This window comes from Natrix helvetica, assembly GCF_964273705.1.
Source record: "Natrix helvetica genome assembly, chromosome: 13".
Classification (NCBI taxonomy): Eukaryota; Metazoa; Chordata; class Lepidosauria; order Squamata; family Natricidae; genus Natrix; species Natrix helvetica.
Window position 1 is genome coordinate 3,670,195 of NC_138557.1, and position 19,324 is coordinate 3,689,518.

The following is a 19,324-nucleotide window of genomic DNA, read 5'->3' on the forward strand; positions in this document are numbered from 1 at the left end:
AGGACCTCTTGGCCTGCTATGAAGCAACTTCTGTTGGGAGGTCCAACTGAAGACAGATGCAACTGTGGCTTAATTCCGTTCCCTCTGCTCGAGAGAAAACGAGAAGAAAAAGCTGACTATGGAAGCCAGAGCTGAAGGCTTCCCATGGAGCCTGCACAATAGAGGAGGTTGCCCCATAAGTCCTCCCCAAAAATAACGGACCTGGAAGGGACCTTGGAGGCCTTCTAGTCCAACCCCCTGCTCAAGCAGGAGACCCTATACTATTATCTGGCAAATGGCTCACCGGAGAAAGAGTAAGTCTGACAGTTGCTTGAGCCCTGGTGGTTACAGCACAGTATTGCAGGCTGACTCTGCCCACTGCCAGGAGTTTGATCCTGACCGGTTCATGGTTGTTCTTCCCATCACCTCTTCTTCTCACCTGAGCCCCCGCAGGTAAAGAACACACAAACACAAACAGCAGGAAGCAATTAAGAGCCAAACAACCAGGAAACAAGGACTCCTCGTCCCTTCTTTTATTTCTTCACAATACAGCACTTGGCAAAGTTGGCAGGTGGTTGAGTTCAACAAAACTCAGAGAGAGAGAGAGAGGACATAGAGACAGAAAGAGAGAGAGAGAGGACATTGAGACAGAAAGAGAGGGAGAGAGAGAGAGAGAGAGAGAGAGAGAGAGGACATTGAGACAGAAAGAGAGAGAGAGAGAGGGGGGGGGGACATTGAGAGAGAGAGAGAGAGAGATAGAAAGAGAGAGAGAGAGAGAGAAAGAGAGAGAGAGAGAGAGAGAGAGAGAGAATCAGGCAGGATGTCTTCCCGTCTCTTGAACAGCTTATAGAACCGGCTTAGCGAGGACAGGCGTTTCTGGGTGGGAATCTCAGTACTTTTTAACATGCCTATGAATCATAACGTTTCATCATCCGATGGCCCTTGGAAAGTCATCGTATCAGCATCTCTCCTCCGCCATGGGTGGGGCGGGGTGGGGGAGAGTAAGAGCCTTCGTAAAGCCCCCCCACCCACCCCAGCTGTCCCTGGATGCAAGGGTTACGGAAGGATGCCAGAAGGGAGGAGATGACTCTGACGCCTTCAGTCAAAGAAACCCACATTTCACCATTGGCCGGAGGAGTGTGCCAGTCCGTGTACGTCTCCCCAAAAGAAAGCTTTGCCCAACTAAAGGAGACGTCCAGCAACAGGATTGAATGCAGACGTCTGCCCACCCAGGCCTTCTCCTCTCCATGTCTGGGGAAGCGGGTAGGAGATGCGTTTGGAGGACGAAAAACTACCCTGTTTCTCCGAAAATAAGACTCCCCGGATAATAAGCCCAACCGGGCTTTGGAGCGCATGTACTAAAATAAGCCCTCCCCCGAAAATATTTAACCGCATGCGCAGTGAGGGGGTGTGGCCGGAGGGGGGGAAAGGGAGGGGCCCCATGCACCCCACACCAGGGATGGGTTCCAGGAGGCACTACTGCCGGATCGTGCATGCACATGGGCAATGCAATTAAAATTGTTTTGCGCATGAACAAAACTAAAAAAGAAGATGGCGGCACTTATGTCACCGCCCGGGGTTGTGGCAGGCCTGGGTCACTACTGGTTCCGGTGACCCAGGCCCCCAAACCACTTCTGGTTCAGCCAAACCGGTAGGCACCCACCATTCCCCCACACCTAACGTTAGGCCCTTACCTAACGGCCGCTCCCACAATCCTATCCACCGCGCCGCTTCTGTCACGCTAATGGCCGCCGCAAAAAAGAGCAGCAGGCCCAGCAACGCGCAACACCGCAGCAGCCATGAGGTGACTGCGCTCGCCGCCTCTTTCGCCTCCAAAATAAGAAGACCTCCCTGAAAATAAGGCCAAGCGCTTATTGTCTGTGTTTGGGGGGGGTGTCAAAGGAAAGTAAGACCCTGTCTTATTTTCACGGTAGAAGAAAGGGGGAAATAATAATCAGCTGTCCCCTTAGATTGTCCTCGGGATGTTTCCGGACTAAGATGGGCATTTCCTTTGGGATCTTCCTTGGATGTTCTCTTCCCCTTCCCATCTGCAGATGAACGCATGGAGTTGGAATGTGGTAGAGGCCCTTCTTCTCCACGGTTGGGCTTAGTCCTTGGAAGTCTACGTTACCAGAAGGTTCATCTTGCCAACTCTCGGGGGGGCGTGGGTCTCCCTTTGGACAGCTCCCTTCCACCACTGATCTGGGTTATCGTATTCAGCCGGTAGCGGCAACCTGCGGCTTATTCCGTTCTATTTAGCCACATTCACTAAGCCACGCACATGCGTGCAAGCCGCACACGCAAGCAAAGCGCCTGCCTCACGCACTCATGCTCACATTTTCGGTGCGTGGCAAACAGGGTGGTAAACCTACGTGGAACCTATTTCTGGTTATCAAGGGGTTGGTTTTCCCCACTGACCAACTACGCCAGTTGAGAAGACGTCCCTGGTCCTTCTTTTCCGTCTTGTTCCTCCTTGTTCTTCTCCCATCCTTGCACCTCGGCGTGACGGTTGAACGGAAGCGTCTGTAGGGCCCCCGGGGGCCCCGAGAACTTTCCCTCCCTGCTCCTCGAGGGTTCCTGAAGAATGGACCAATCCAGGCCAGCTTTTCCCACCAGGTCTGTCCCAGCAGGCTTGTTGGAGGCCTCCCCGCCCTTCCTTCCGAGGAGGAGGACGCTGCTGGTCTTGTCACCCCAAGAGATCGATTCAGCTCCCTAACTTTCTTGGCCTCTGCCCGGTCACCCAGCCCATCTGACGTTCTCTCCTCACCATAAATGGTTGCAATTTGCAACTTCCACATCCCCGTCGAAAGCAAGTGGGAAGTTGTGGAGAATTTCAGGAATGTGGAATACAACATGTGAGATGCATTTCCAGCGGGTCTGCTGGGGGTAGGGGGGGGCAGGCTCTCTCTCCCCCTCCCTCAAAAGCTCCAGGAGCCAAGAGGCCCCGAGAAATCTCTGGTAAAGTCAGCCAAAGGGAATCTGGTTGGGCCAAAATATTGTTCCTTACTTGGGTTTTTTTTCCCCTCCCTCCCCCCCCCTTCCTGATTTATCTGGGACTTTCCATCCAAGGTTGGGCGTTCCTTCTCTTTCGTTTCTTCCTTCTGCTCCTTCTCTTTCCAACTGAATAAATGAACTCTCTTTTCTTCTCCTTTGGTCCTTTCTCTTCCTATCTCTGGGAGGTTCTGCTTATCTCCAGAGTCCTTGACGTTTCAGCCTTCTCAAGGTCAAGGCATGTAGGAACATATTTCTTTTCTTTCTCTTTTTCTTTTTCCTTCCTTCCTTCCTCTCTCTCCCTCCCTTCTTTCTTTCTTTCCTTTCTTTCTCTCCTTTCTCTTTTCTTTTTTTCTTTCTCCTTCCTTCCTTCCACTCCATCCCTCCGTCTTTTTCTTTCCTTTCTTTCACTTTCCTTCTCTCTTTCTTTCTTTTTCTTTCTCCTTCCTTCCTCTCCTTCCTTCCTTCCTCTCCCTCCCTCTTTCTTTCTTTCCTTTCTTGTTCCTGCATCTCCTTCCTTCCTCTCCCTCCCTTTTTTCTTTCCTTCTTTTTCTTTTTCCTTCCTTCCTCTCGTTCCTTCCTCTCCCTGCCTCTTTCTCTCTCTCTCTCTCTTTCTTTCCTTTTTTTCTTTTACCTTCCTTCCTCCCTTTCCTACCTCCCTCTCCTTCCCTCTTTTTCTTTCTTCTCTCTCTCTCTCTCTCTCTCTCTCTCTCTCTCTCTCTCTCTCTCTCTCTCTCTCTCTCTCTCTCTCTCTCTCTCTTTCAGAAAAGCTTATAGATTTTGGGTTGGGTTTTCTGCCCCTGGATGGGGTGGGAATCAGAGAGAAGGGAGGGAAGAGTTCACGCAGGTATAAAAGGAATTTTCCACTGGAGGAGACCTACAATGGACTTAGATGGGAAACTCTGTCTGATTCTCAGCATAGTTTGCAACACTTCCCCTGGAGTAAGGAAGTGCTCGGGAGGGCACCTTTTATGGAAAGGAGAGCAGCCAAAGTGGGTTGGACTTCATCCTTCTAGACTAGAGCAAGTGTCTCGGGCTCAGCTGTCATGCACAAACAACACAACAAACAGAAGGAAGTTGCTCTGGCACCCGGTGACGTGGGGCAAATTGGTTCCTGCCCTTCTCAGGTATGATGTGTCATTCAGCTCTGCAAAAGGAGACAGAGAAGAACAACAGAAGATTCCTTCTTCCTTGATCTCTGCTTGGCCTTTGACCTCGGAGGATCACACCAGGATAGGTGGATTTCTCTAGAGCAGCAGGGCCCAACCTTGGCGACTCTGAAGGCCTGTGGACTTCAACTCCCAGAATCCCCCAGCTAACACGAGTTACTTTAGGGCAGTCCCTGAGATATTGGAAGACTGCTATCCTGTCTTCCCTGGTCCTTCTCTTCACTAGACTAGCTATGCCCAGTTCCTGCAACCGTTCTTCATATGTTTTAGCATTCAGCCCCCTAATCCTCTTGGTTGCTCTTCTCTGCACTCTTTCTAGAGTCTCAACACCTTTTTCATAGTGTGGTGACCAAAACTGGATGCAGTACTCTAGGTGTGGCCTTACTAAGGCTTTATAGAGTGGCATTAGTACCTCACTTGATCTTCATCGTATCCTTCATCGTATGTTTTAGCCTCCAGTGCCCTAATTATCCTGGTTGCTCTTCTCTGCACTTTTTCTAAGCCTGCAATGTTTTGCTTTAAAATCCAGCACTTTTTAAAACTTCTGCTAAACTTTGGCCCTGCCCTTACTGGATAGGGTGCTTCCCAAGAGGATGCTAGCAGTCGGTTTGACCCTCACTCAATAAGAGGGGTTACATTCCTGACCTAGGACTGCAGAAAGCAAGATTAACAATCTGTTGAGTAAGGCAATTCTTGGAGGACTGGCACACGTCCACTCCAGACAGAGGTCTCCCTCCAGATAGCGGCTGTTTAACCATCCAGATACCGCTACTGATTTTGCAAGGCCGCCATAATATTTTAAAAACACCAAGCTGCACCTTTTTCTGCCATCTCTACGTTAAGCCAGGGATTCTTTTTTTTTTTGCCCTGCAGCCTGCTGTCCTGAGGACTAGAAACTTGTAAAAAAAAGAATCAAAATGAAGGAAAGTTGAGATGCGCAGTTCTGTACATTGGGGAAACAAAACAGCCACTTCCGAAACGAGTGGCACAGCGTAGGAGAACAAAACTCATCAGGACTAGATTCAGTAGTCCATCTGCATTTCAAAAGACGAAGGCCACTCTTTTGAAGACAGCAAAGTCCACATTTTGGACAGAGAGGACCACTGGTTTGAAAGAAGAGGGGTCAAAGAGGTCATATATGTCAAAACAGCCTGGACAGATGCAGAGAGAGAGAAAACACACACAACATGGATGTTCTTCACTCATTATTATGATTATTGCTTTTCTCGCTTTTTCCTCCTGATGCTCAGACCTAGATTAGGCCACCAGGAGGAGCAGAGATCTCGGCTTCCTCCTTCAAGCCCAGGGAGGGAGGCTTTGGAGAAACAGCGAAGCAGGAATGCAGACAAACAGCTGGGCTCTGAGTCTGCGCAGCAGCCAAAATTGTTGTTGTTAGTTGCGAAGTCAGGTCCGACCCATTGCGACCCCATGGACCACGTTCCTCCAGGCCTTCCTGTCCTCTACCATCCTCTGGAGTCCATTGAAGCTCATGCTGACTGTTTCTGTGTCTCCATCCAGCCACCTCCTTCTCTGCCGTCCCCTTCTTCTTTTGCCCTCCATCGTTCCCAGCATGAGGCTCTTCTCCAGGGAGTCCTTCTTCCTTCTCATTAGGTGGCCAAAGTCTTTGAGTTTCCTCTTCAGGATCTGGCCTTCTAAAGAGCAATCAGGGTTGACCTCCTCTAGGACTGACCAGTTGGATGGCCTTGCAGTCCAAGGGACTCAATGCAGGAGTCTTCTCCAGCACCTGAGTTCAAAGGCCTACTACACAATCTAAACACCAGCCTGACACAACTCTTCCTTTTTTTCTGCTGTCCTGGAATGAACATACAATATAAAATAATAAGAATTGGAAGATGTTTTGAAGAGGGAGCATCACAGACCTCCAGGCTGTTTTACAGCCATCGGACAAAGCTACAATGAATGTTTGCGGGGATTGGGTATGGACAAAGGGAAGGACTAGGGGTGACAAGATAGCAGTGTTCCAATATTGGAGGGGTTGCCATAAAGAGGTGGGGGCCAGCCTATTCTCCAAAGCAGCAGAAGGCAGGACAAGAAGTAATGCATTGAAACCAATTCAATATGAGCCAGCAGTGTGCAGCGGCAGCCAAAGAAGCCAATGCAATCCTAACTTGCATTAACAGAGGGATTCAATCAAGATCAAGTGAGGTACTAAGGCCACTCTATAAAGCCCTCATAAGGCCACACCTAGAATTCTGCATCCAGTTTTGGTCCCCACACTGTAAAAAAGAGGTTGAGACTCTAGAAAGAGAGCAGAGAAGAGCAACTGGGATGATGAGGGCATTGGAGGCTAAAACATATGATGGACGATTGCAGGAACTGGGCATGGCTAGTCTAATGAAGAGAAGGACCAAGGGAGACATGATAGCAGTGTTCCAATATTTGAGGGGCTGCCAAAGAGAGGAGGGGGTCAAGCTATTCTCCAAGGCACCTGAAGGCCAGACAAGGAACAATGGATGGAAGCTGCACAAGGAGAGATTCAACCTGGAAATAAGGAGAAATTTTCTGACAGGGAGAACCATCAACCCATGGAAGAGAAGTTGCCTTCGGAAGTTGTGGGAGCTTCATCCCTGGAGGCTTTCAAGAAGAGACTGGACTGCCCTCTGTCAGAAATGGTGTAGGGTCTCCTGCTTGGGCAGGGGATTGGACTAGATGACCTCCAAGGTCCCTTCCAACTCTGTTATTCTAATTCTGTAAGAGGATGCATCTGTATTGTTCTCTTGGCTCCAGTAGATACACAAGAGAAACAGCCAACACATTCGCTAAACCTTGCAGTTTTTCCTGGCCGCCATCCCATCTCTATAATACTTCATATGCTGCCTTCTGTTCTTCAATTTTCCTGGACAGGCTTAAGCAGCAAATTGTTTTTTTTTCTCCCGCTGGACAGAGAGTGAGATTTATTCCTCTCGCCTGGCATTGGCCAGCCAAGAAGAAAATTCTTCCTCGGATGATGACTCAGTTTGCCAGCCCTAAGCGACCGAGATGGCTTGGACAGATCACAGAGACGTGAAATGAATCCCCAAAGAATAACTGAATGACAGTTGAAAGGGACCCTGGAGGTCTTCTAATCCAACCCCATGCTCAAGCAGGAGACCCTATACCATTTCCAACAAATGTCTAATCTTTTCTTAAAGACTTCCAATGTTGGGGCATTCACAACTTCTGGAGGCAAGTTGTTCCACTGATTAATTGTTCTCACTGTCAGGAAATTCCTCCTTAGTTCTAAGTTGCTTCTCTCCTTGATTAGTTTCCACCCATTGCTTCTTGTCCTACCCTCAGGTGCTTCGGAGAATAGCTTGACTCCCTCTTCTTTGGGGCAGCCCCTGAGATATTAAGGTAAAGGTTCCCCTCGCACATATCTGCTAGTTGTTCCTGACTCTAGGGGGCGGTGCTCATCTCCGTTTCAAAGCCAAAGAGCCAGCGCTGTCTGAAGACGTCTCCGTGGTCATGTGGCCGGCATGACTCAACATCGAAGGCGCACGGAACGCTGTTCCCTTCCCACCAAAGGTAGTTCCTATTTTTCTACTTGCATTTTTTATATGCTTTCCAACTGCTAGGTTGTCAGAAGCTGGGACCAGTAATGGGAGCTCACTCTGTTATGTGGCGCTAGGGATTCAAACCGCCGAACTGCTGACTTTTCTGATCGACAAGCTAAGTGTCTTACCCACTGAGCCACCATGTACCTTCCTAGATATTGGAAGACTGCTATCATGTCTCCCCTAGTCCTTCTTTTCATCAAACTAGACCTACCCAGTTCCTGCAACCGTTCTTCATGTGTTTTAGCCTCCAGTCCCCTCATCCTCTTCGTTGCTCTTCTCTGCACTCTTTCCAGAGTCTCCACATCCAACAGTGGTCAAGGCCGTTTGGGGATTGCTTCTAAGAAAGGAATGACTGGTTTGAAGGATGTGTTTGGAAGTTCCTTGGTTTGTTTAAACACCTCACCAGCAGCAATCAACACCCAGATGAGAATAGATTAAGACCAAGATAAACATCAGACCAACAATGGAGAACTAAACAATACCCCAATCAAAGGATTGCCAAACAAGGAGAACAGTAAACAGCCCAACAAAACAACCAATAAGTCCACTCCCACCAACACTGAGAGGACAAGGCACTGGAATATAAACTGAGAGCCAATCCCACTCCTTACTAGCATTGATGATGTTACCTAGTTTGGCCCTGAAATGTCTGGAAGAAAACCACCAAGCTCAGAGAGCACCAAGGACCCCACAATCTTTCGCCTCCACTCCACAAACCCCACTGATAATGTTCTATAGTTGGGTCATGAAATCCCTGCAGGAAAACCACCAAGCTCACAGAGCACCAGAAATAAACTTCCTCCTCCTCCTCCTCCTCCTCCTCCTCCTCCTCCTCCTCCTCCTCCTCCTCCTCCTCCTCCTCTTCATCCTCCTCCTCTCCACAAACCCCACTCCCTTCTAGCACTGATGATATTCCATAGTTGGGTCATGAAACGCCTGCAAGAAAACCACCAAAGAGCATCAAGGACTCCACACTTCAATCCTGAGCTACAAATATTTCTCTTTTATCGGAGTAGTTTATGGCAGTCCATGGCTGCTAGAGGGCAGCACTGGAACGCCAAGAGTTCCCTTAGACAATAAAGAAAAAGAGATTTCAAGGAAGAGAATATTTGTAGCTCAGGGCTAAAATCATGCAACAGGACGGACAGGCAGAAGATGAGCGGATTTCATCCACGAAGACCAACTAGCAGTCCAGAAGACTCAATGAAAACTCGCCAGACATGGACAGGCGCAGTCAGGGTTTCGACTGGGAAACTGGTGAGCATCCCAGACTGAGCCAAAACATCAAAACACTGGGGGGTTCTTAGAAGCTGGACATTCAGAGGTATCAGCCACCAATCAACCCATAAATCACATTTATGCATTCCAAAGAGACAATAAAAAAAGCAAAGAGGCAACAAAAAAGACAAGAAAACCCCCTTTCCCACAGCCAGATAAGCAGGGATTAACACCAGACAAACAACCAAGCAGAAAATAATATCCTAATCCACTGATGGGAAACCTTTTCAGCACCGAGTGCCCAAATTGGTTCTGATGCGAATCAGACCTCTGATTCGCATCATAACCTCCGCAACAAATGCTGAAATATCACGTTGGGCCCCGTGACGACTTACTCAACGACTGCAGTGCTGGGCTCAGTTGCGGTCGTAAGTCGAGGAGACCCTCCGCCTCCTCCCTCCCCCACACTTTTAAGTACCAGGAGGGGGCGGGAGGCTGACCGGAGGACTAAGCTGTTCAGTAATCCTACTTGGGATTTGAACAGGGGCTGCTGGCTGTTCTCCGCGAAACCTTTTGCGGATCCAAAGGGCCGTGAATCACCGAACAAATATTTGTCTCTCTGCACAACTGGGGCAATCTTGCTCACTGGCCTTGAAGTCAACCAGCTCAGACCCCCAACTGATTGTGGGTTTCTGCTATTTCCAAACAGCCCTGGATCTGGCCAGATGGGGGCCAACCTCTGCTTGCAAAACTTGGTTTCTACCCCCATCCACCCAAGGCCGATGCAGCCAACTGCAGGCAGCTAGTAAACAGAGGAGGGGTCCCCATCCCATCCTCCAAGCCGGTTTCGGCTTTCACTGGCTTCTCCCCATCTTGGGAGGGTCCCCTCCCCCACTTTCTCCCACTGGCAGCTGGATTGAGCCGCATCTCACCGCCCAGGCTTTGGAGGGAGGGGAGGGGAGGAGAGGGAGGGGGAGCTGAGAAAGAGACACTAATCTTTTGTACTCTCGTTGTCCTCGTTTTTTTCCCCCCCTTCTTCTCTTCTTTCTGGCTGTTGGGAAACGGCGATCTCTTGAAATAGCAATATTTTCAAGGGTGGTGCCAAGATTTGAAGCCATTGCTAAAACTGGCTGGAAATCGCCCCCTGCCCCCGCTTCAACGCAACAAATATCAGGTTTTGAGCCTCACGCCGACGACTCCATGAAGGCAGGGGGTTGGACTAGAAGACCTCTGAGCTCCCTTTGAAACAAAGGTGGCATTCACCTGGTTTTGACAGGTTCTGGAGAACCAGTAGCGGAAATTTTGAGTAGTTCGGAGAACCGGCAAACAGGCTGGCCCCGCCCACGCTGCCTCCCAGCTGATCTTTTTTTGCTGCCCTGACCAGGAGAACAGAGCTGGAAAGCAGGTTAGTGGGGTGAGGATGGAAGGGAATTTTGCAGTATCCTTCCCCTGCATGCCCACAAAGCCACGCCCACAAAGCCACACCACGCCCACAAAGCCACACCCCACCCACAAAGCCACGCCCGCAGAACCGGTAGTAAAAAAAATTGAATCCCGCCACTGCTTTCAACCCTGTTGTTATTCTGTCATGTCCCTTGAGAGGGAGAAAAATCTACAAATGTGGAAGGACAAAATGAAAACAACTAAAATGTGAACAGCGGTGCTAAGCACTTGGGTGCAACTATTCCCACCCTCTTAGGAACCTCTCAAAATATGGGATGAGGTTGTCGGAAGTTCAAACTGGAGTGAAAACTTTGAAGGTTTTTAATTTGATTATTTTAAAATTTTCTATGTCTTATTCTCTTCCTAAGCAGTCTCATCCCAAAGCAGCTGAATCCGATTCTCCAACAGGTTTAAAATGCATTGTAAAAGTCCAATGGGAAAGAAACCAGTAAGACGAATGGAAGAACTGGCCCAAAGAAATAAGAAACGGAACTGAAGTCTTTGGGTTTGAATTTGAGTTTCCAAAGCTCTGGGGCTAGCAAGAAAGCCAGTTTTTAAAGCCTGGTTAATTAGAATATAATAGGATAGGATAGAATGGGATAGAATGGGAATTGGAATGGAATAAATAGGATAGGATAGGATAGGATAGGATAGGATAGGGAATAGAAATAGAATCGAATGGAGAATAGAATAGAATAGAATTGGAATGGAATAAATAGGATAGGAAATAGAAATAGAATTGAATGGAGAATAGAATAGCATAGCATATAATAGAATAGAATAGGAATAGGAATGGAATAAATAGGATAGGATAGGATAGGATAGGGAATAGAAATAGAATCGAATGGAGAATAGAATAGAATAGAATTGGAATTGGAATGGAATAAATAGGATAGGATAGGATAGAATAGGGAATAGAAATAGAATAGAATGGAGAATAGAATAGAATTGGAATGGAATAAATAGGATAGGATAGGAAATAGAAATAGAATTGAATGGAGAATAGAATAGAATAGCATAGCATAGCATAGAATAGAATAGAATAGGAATTGGAATGGAATAAATAGGATAGGATAGAATAGAACAGGGAATAGAAATAGAATAGAATGGAGAATAGAATAGAGTAGAATTCTTCATTGGCCAATACAAGGAATTTGTCTTTGCTGCAAATGGTCTCAGTGTACATGAAAAAAAAAACATTGTTCAAGAATCGTAAGATACAATGATAGTCAGGTTACTAAGTAAGCAATCAAATAATACTACGAAACAAATAAAACAATATAAACCATACAGATACACGCAACAAGGTTATAGTCATAAGTGGGAGGAGATAGATAATAGGAAGGGTGAGAAGAATAATAGTAATACAGTCTTAGTAAATAGTTTGACAGTGTTGTGGGAATTAGTTGTTTAGCAGAGTGAAAGCATTTGGGAAAAAATCTGTCCTTGTGTCTAGTTGTCTTGGTGTGCAGTGCTCTATTGCGTCGTTTTGAGGGTAGGAGTTGAAACAATTTATGTCCAGGATGTGAGGGGTCTGTAGATATTTTCACAGCCCTCTTTTTGACTCGCGCAGTGTCCAGATCCTTAATGGAAGGTAGGTTGGTAGCCATTGCTTTTTCTACAGTTCTAATTATCCTCTGAAGTCTCCGTCAGTCTTGTTGGGTTGCAGAACCAAACCAGACAGTTATGGAGGTGCAGATGAGAGACTCAATCATTCCTCTGTAGAACAGAATCAGCAGCTCTTCGGGCAGTTTGAGCTTCCTGAGTTGGTGCAGAAATAACATTCTTGGTTTTGCTTTTCTGATGACGTTTTTGAGGTTAGGTGTCCATTTTAGAAACTTGAAGGTCTCTACTGTTTTGATAAAGCTTTTTTACTTATTTTTTTGATAAAGTTTCGATAAAGCTTTGATAAAAGATAGGAAGCATCAGAGCTGCCTGGATTTTATGGGCAAGATTGTGGCAGGAATAACAGCCAAATATTTTCATTTCGACTGGAGCTTAAACGCAGCCCTGCCTGGCACGAAGTGGGTTCTCTCTCTTTCAAGCAGGACTGGGAAAGAAAGAAAAGGGTGTGTGTGTGTGTGTTTGTGTTGTTTGTGTTTGAGATCGCAATGGTCTCAGAGAAGGAAGAGGCAGACGGAGCCGCAGTAGATGAATGGGTTGCGTTTAATTTTTTTTCCCCTTCCTGTCCTGACCTATTATTTTTACATATTTCTGCTTCTATAGCAGGATGCGGTTATATTTTGGGCTGTTTTGAAAAAAAAAATTAAAAAAGGATGAACCAGCCAACCAGCAGTCAATGCAGCTCACAAGTTTTGGGGCAAAATTCTAAGCATCCCTTAATCGCTCGAAATTCCTGTTGGGATATCGAGTCACTTCAGGACATTTCATTTGAGCCCCGAAAAAAGAAATCTTTTTTTGTTAGGCAGCTTAAGCTGGATTGAGCTTCGAGCTGGAGTTTCATTTTGCTTGTTTTTCATCTTAGAAAAAACCTGCAGGAGATTAAAGCCAACTAGCTACGTTTCCGGCACGAGTAAAGGATGCTGCTTTAGGTAAACTTGGCCAGAATTGCTACCTGAATTGAGTTTCGCTTCAAATGGGGAACAGAAATCTTCTCCAGGGAGGCCTTTGCTCAAAGTTGGGGGTCTCAGCAAAATAAATCTGGACAGCAGGAGTGCCTCTGAGCATATCCAGAGTTCCCCGAGCCTCCCACCTGCAAAGCTCTTCCTTGCGTTGATCCTAACCAAGGCTCAAATTTCCAGCTAAGGATCTAGAACCCCCCAAAAAGGCAAAATGGGTTCCCCCAGGAAGTCTTGGGATGGGAAGATGGGATCTCAGCAAAACGACTTGAGCAACAAGAGTGTCTCTGAGCATGCCTAGAGTACCCAGAGCCTTTCATCAGCAACCAAGAGCTCACTTATCAGACAGTAAAAGGGAAAACGCTGCATTTCTGGTTTTCAAAAGATTCCCGAACGAAAAAGGAGACAGAAAGAAAAAAAAATCAGTTATTCCACACACCCTTCTCTGCTGCAGAATTCTCTGCTCCATTTTTGTTCTTTCTGGAATCTTCCATCTCCTTTTCTTGCATTGTGATTCTTGATGAATTTGTTTTTTCTTCTTTTATGTACACTGAAAGCATACTGTATGCACCAAAAGACATATTCCTTGTGTGTCCAATAACATTTGGCCAATAAATAATTCTATTCTATTCTATTCTGAATACTTATTCTATTCTATTTCTTATTCTCTTCTCTCTTCTCTTCTATTCTTGCATCAGGCTAGCATCTGGCAACCCCTGAACTCACCCCCTTTTGCACTGGCGGGGGGCGAGGGAGAGGGTGAAACCCCCTTTCCCATGAAGGTTTTCTGGTGAGGGTCCCCTCTGCACGCACAGCTTGGCTACGGGGAAAGGAAGGGGTCACTCCCCACGTGATTTGGGAGCCCAACGAGGCCAGGAGGGAGGGGCCAGAGGGAGGGGAAAGGATGGCAGTAGGTAGAGAACAAGGGGAGGAGGAAACGAACAGGGAGAAACAAGCCACTTTCCCCCACCACCACAAAGGCGTCTCCAGCTGGGACCAGAGATAAGGGCGGCCAGACAGCCCAGGCTGAATGGATGGATGGATGGATAAACAGGGATTGGGCAGAGAGAATAAGGGCGGAGAATAAGGAGGGATAAACAGGAAAGGTAAGGCAGAATGAAATCCAAAAGGATCCGATTAACAGAGTTGGAAGGGACCTTGTAGGTCATCTATCCCAACCCCCGGCCCAACACCATTTCTGACAGATGGCATTCCAGTCTTGAAAGCCTCCGGGGATGAAGCTCCCACAACTTCCGAAGCAGTGGTGGGTTCCTGATCCCGTTGCAGCCGGTACAGTGCAACGGGATCCAGCGTGCAATGCATGCCTATGTACTTACCGCCTGCGATGCTCCACGACGCTCCAGCTGCTCGGTGGAGCGTTGCACAGGCGCTGTATACTCCGTGCATGTGTGTGGAAGCCCCAAAGAGCTCAAATACCGGTAAGGAGGGCGGGTAGGCGGGCCCTCCGGAGCACCGTACCGGAACGGTACCCGGTGCTCCCAGCAGGCACCGGTACGCCCGTACCGGGGCATACCAGTCGTAACCCACCACTGTTCCAAAGGCAACTTCTGTTCCATCAGTTTGACCCACCTCATCGAGCCCTGAAGTGGGTGGGTGGGAATGAACAACATCCCTGCAGGGTGGGACTTCCCGTCCCTGTCCCAACAAAATGCAGGAATTTCTGCATTTTGGATTTCTCTGTCACAGGAAGATACTTAAGTTTTAGAGCTGACCCCTGCCAGTTTTTCATACATGTTGGGTTTCTGCAGGCAGGGCTGATCTTAGCACATGGGGCCCCACACGCATAGGGGCCCCCGTACTAATCTGTGTATGTTAACCCTTCAATGCACCTTGTATCATCTACATACAGTAAGAGCCTTCCCCAGACTCCAGGACTGGCCTAGGTTCCTCCCCAACCTCCTCACTGTCTGAATCTGCTGCCAGCTCTGCTGGCGGGCCACCATAGTAGGGGCCCCATTACACTGCTTTGCCGGGGGCCCATAATGCTGTTAAGATGGCCCTGCCTGTTTTAAAACAACCTGGCCTTCATCCATTAAGCAAGGACAGTGTTTATTTTCCAGATCAAAGTTTGTTTAGATAATTAGCATCCTCCATTCAGATAGTTGGCATTTCAAGGGGAAAATATGGTGGCCTGTTGGAAATCATTCTGCCAAAACAATACAATAATTCCAAAGCGTGTTTTCCCATCCCTTCACAGAAGATCCTTCCCTAATTTTTCTCTCCGCCCCCACCCCCAATAAGTAGTTCAATGCTTTTAGAGCAATAAAACTAGTTAAATTAGGCAGATTGCCAAGAATGTATTTAGGAACAGAACCGAGGGTGGAAAAAAGTTGGATGAAGAACGAGAAGAGGATTAGGCATGGATGTATTCAAACAATACGCTAAACCATGGTTTCTGCAACCACCGTGGAATCAATCAAATCGGTTGAAGCTTTGCAATACACTAAACCAGAAACTGGCCAAGTGTATTTAAGATCATGGTTTTTTCCCCCAGTTTTAAGAAGGGTGTGGACTTCAGCTCCCAGAATTCCCCAGGCAGTGGGCGGACTTTGACTCCCAGAATTCCCCACCCATGTGCTGGCTGGGGAATTCTGGGAGTTGAAGTCCACCCATCTTAAAGTTGCCAACTTTGAAAAAACACTGGCCTAGAATAATTAAGTGAATATAGCTGTCATTAATCATCATCATCATCATCATCATCACACACACACACACAGAGTTTCCTTCTCTAGCTTTTAGGAGAAAACCATCCCCAGTAGAGCTAACCATTATCCCCAATAAGCAGACCTATTCAATGCACAGGAGCTAAGACCCAAAAGAAACTTGGCTTCTCTAATTCAATGCTTCCTGCTGGGATTATTTTTTAGGAGGCTTAGATTGCTGGCTTGACATGATACCTAAACCTGCCCAGGAGGGGTTAGCCTGACCGGTGAACCAGGTTTCATGAGAATTAAACATTCTGGTTTGAGAAGAGGTTGGGGTCTGTCTGAAGGCTTTTTCAGGACCTACCTGGGGAATCAGGTGAGGTTCCCTCCACTGTAAAGGCGCCCCCACCCAGCACTTAAAGGACAGCCTTTAAGCGGAGAGACCATTTCCTTGGCTACACCTGGAAAGGTGAATTCCCGCGGCTACAAAACGAAGGACAGGAGGGAAGCGGGCTTATTTGATTGTTGTTTTTCGCACCCAGCCCAAAGATCTCTGGGTGGTTCTCTGTCCCCAGTCAGATCCCACCCTCCTTTACCTCTTTTGCACATCGAGCAAGGCTGCCTGGAAAGTGGGGTGGGCGAAATTGAGGAGGGGCAAACAGAGACCCACCCCCAATGGAGCTGGATAAGGGATCTAAACCCAAGTCCCAGAATTGGGTGAGTGGCTGGGTGGGAAATATCTGAGCAGCAGCCGGGGAATTTCCCCCAAGACCCTGGGGCGGGCCAGGACAAGGGTCCCCCCTGAAACAAGGCTGGGCGCGGGGCTCGGGCCCTCTCCCCCCCCACTCTTTTGCGGGCAACGCCTCGACACCCCAGCCTCCGATTGCTCAGCGGCTAAGGATGCTGGGCGCTGTATCCCCTCCCCAATACCCGCACCGGAGACCCCTCCTCCTTTAGCAAGGGCGTTCCAGCCAGCCCCGCCCTTGCGGAGCGACCCCCATCCCCAGCCCGCCCTTACCTGGCTCCTCCTTCCCCCCTCCCCCTACTCCGTCGTCAGCTTGCGGACCCGGGAAGGGGGGGTGGGAGAGGCGGCTGCAGCGCCCCCCCTCCCCCGTCCGAGCCCCGCCCCCTGGCGCCTCAATTGGCAGCGGCGAAGCAGCCGCGCCCCCTGCCCGCCTTATAGCCGGGTCCTGACATCACTCGCGCCTCTCTCGCTCGCTGCAGCCCGGCTTTGCGGAGCGCGGGGAGCCCAGGCAGCCAAACCAAGCCCGTCCGCTCCGTCCATCCCGGCAGCGCGGCCCCTTCCTCCTCCTCCTGCAGCCGAACAAAGGAGCCGTCGGGGAGAAGAAGGAAGGAAAGAAAGAAAAGAAGGAAGGAAGGACAGAAGAAAGGAAGGGAAGAAAGAAGAAAGGAAGGAGGACAAGAGAGGAAAGGAGGACAAGGAAGGAAGGAAAAGGAGGAAAGAAGGAAGGAAGGAAGGAGAGAAGCCCAGGAGAAGCCCAGCCAGCCGCCCGCCTCCGCCTCGCCATGACGGCCAACGGGACCCCCTCGCCCTCCTCGCCGCCGTCGTCGGAGACGCTGCCCATCCAGTTCGGGCTGATCAACTGCGGCAACCGGTACCTGACGGCCGAGGCCTTCGGCTTCAAGCTCAACGCCTCGGCGCCCAGCCTGAAGAAGAAGCAGATCTGGACGCTGGAGCAGGACGGCGACGACTCCGGCGTGGTCTTCCTGCGCAGCCACCTGGGCCGCTACCTGGCGGCCGACAAGGACGGGCAGGTGAGCTGCGGGAGCGAGGCGCCCTCGGCCGACTGCCGCTTCCTCATCGTGGCCCACGAGGACGGGCGCTGGTCCCTGCAGTCCGAGCCCCACCGCCGCTTCTTCGGCGGCACCGAGGACCGGCTCTCCTGCTTCGCCCAGGCCGTCTCCGGGGCGGAGAAGTGGCGCGTCCACCTGGCCCTCCACCCGCAGCTCCACCTCTTCAGCCTCAGCCGCAAGCGCTACGCCCAGCTGGGCGCCGGCGGCGAGGAGCTGGCGGTGGGTCGCGACGTGCCCTGGGGGGTGGACGCCCTCATCACCCTCCTCTTCCACGAGGGCCGCTACCGGCTCCAGGCCCGCGACCACCGCCTCCTCCGCCACGACGGCCAGCTGGTGGAGCGCGCCGAGCCGGCCGCCGAGTTCACGCTGGAGTTCCGCGCGGGCAAAGTGGCCTTCCGAGACTGGCAGGGCCGCTACCTGGCGCCCTCGGGGCCCAGCGGGACCCTCAAGTCCGGCAAAGGCAGCAAGGTGGGCAAGGACGAGCTCTTCCTGCTGGAGCAGAGCTGCCCTCAGGTCGTCCTGCGCGCGCCCAACGAGCGCAACGTCTCCACCCGGCAAGGTAGGCAAGGGCAGGGCTGGGGAGGGGGCGCCTGGGCCGCCCGGGGAGGAGGAGAAGAGGGGGAAAGGGTCTCCATTCGTCGAGGTAGGGCAGGGGAGGGGGCTCCTGGGCTGCCCGGGGAGGAAAAGGGGGGAGTTCTCCACCCAGTTGGGGTGAGGGTGGCTTGGCCAGCCTTTGGGGGGAGAAGAGGGGGAAAGGTCTCCACCCGGGAGGGGAAGGGAGGGTTTCCACTCAGCAAGTGAGGGAATAACCCAGCTTGGGAGGGGGTCCCTTGGCCAGCCTGGGGAGCAGAAGAGGGGGAAAGGTCTCCACCCAGGAGTGGAGGAGGTTCTTGGCACTCCCGGGGAGGAGGGGGGGAGGTCTGCATTCATCAAGGTAGGGGAGAGTCCATCTGAGGAGGGGGCTCCTGTGGGCTACTTGGGGAGGAGAAGGGGAAGGTCTCCATTCATCAGGGGAGAAAAAGGCCCTGCTGGGGAGGGGGTCTCTTGGCTGCCCAGGGAGGAGAGGAGGGGGGGAAGATCTCCATTCCTTAAGGTTGGGGAGGGGGCCTCTTGCCCCCCCCCAGGAGGAGGAAAGGGGTGGGCTTCCCTGGGGTCTTTGTTCCCATTCCCCACCCTCCATAATCTTTCAGTCCTCCCCCCAGGGCTGGGGGGGCTCAGGGTAGGCTAAGCTTGGGGTGCCTCTTTGTCTCCCCCCTCCACACACACAGCTGGGGAAGGGGCTGTGCCGGCTGGCTGGAACAACAAGGCTGCGGTTCTTTTGATTGGCTCCCTCCTGCTGGAGGCATCTTTCCCTGGGCAAATGAGGGAGGGCCCTGCCTGTTGGTGTGATGGACCCCTATCTCTCTCTCTACCCCTCCTCCCCAAGGGGTGAGGCTGGCTAGCCTCCCCCCCCTCCCAACAAGATGCTGGTGGGGCAGCAGCGAGTCTGGGAAGGGGCCTATTTGTGGATGACACAGGCTGAGCCACTGGAGGGAAGAATGAATGGGCTTCTCCCCCCCCCCCCCAATGAATCAGAAAGAAGAATGAAAAAGTCTTGTGGGCGAGGCCGACTTGTCTCGTCTTTTGGGGAGGGGATACCTTGAAGCGTTGCTGATGGTCTCTGTGCCCCCCAAAATGTTTCTGGAGGGGTTGATGGAGACCCACTCAAGAGCAACCGTGGAGTTTTCTCCAGAGGATGGGGAATTGTGGAGGTTTTTTTTTTCGGTGGGGGTCCCTAGCAAGGCTGTGAATGGAGAGGAGAGGAGATTGCTTGGAGTTTTTTCTGGGGGTGGGCCGGGATCTCTTTCCCCCCTCCCACTCCATCTTCTCTTTCCCCCCCCTCCCTGCTTTCTTCCTGCTCTCCCTGG

The 19,324-nt window shown here is 50.4% G+C and overlaps 1 protein-coding gene across 1 annotated transcript in view; it reads left to right on the plus strand.

Moving 5' to 3' along the window:
- The first annotated feature begins 16,780 nt into the window (after nucleotides 1-16,780).
- Nucleotides 16,781-19,324, plus strand: part of FSCN1 (fascin actin-bundling protein 1) — a 29,902-nt gene continuing 27,358 nt past the window's right edge. Inside the window, exon 1 of the mRNA XM_081965781.1 lies at nucleotides 16,781-17,976. Coding sequence (XP_081821907.1) covers nucleotides 17,130-17,976 — 847 coding nt within the window. The 5' untranslated portion in view covers nucleotides 16,781-17,129. The remainder of the gene's footprint in view (nucleotides 17,977-19,324) is intronic.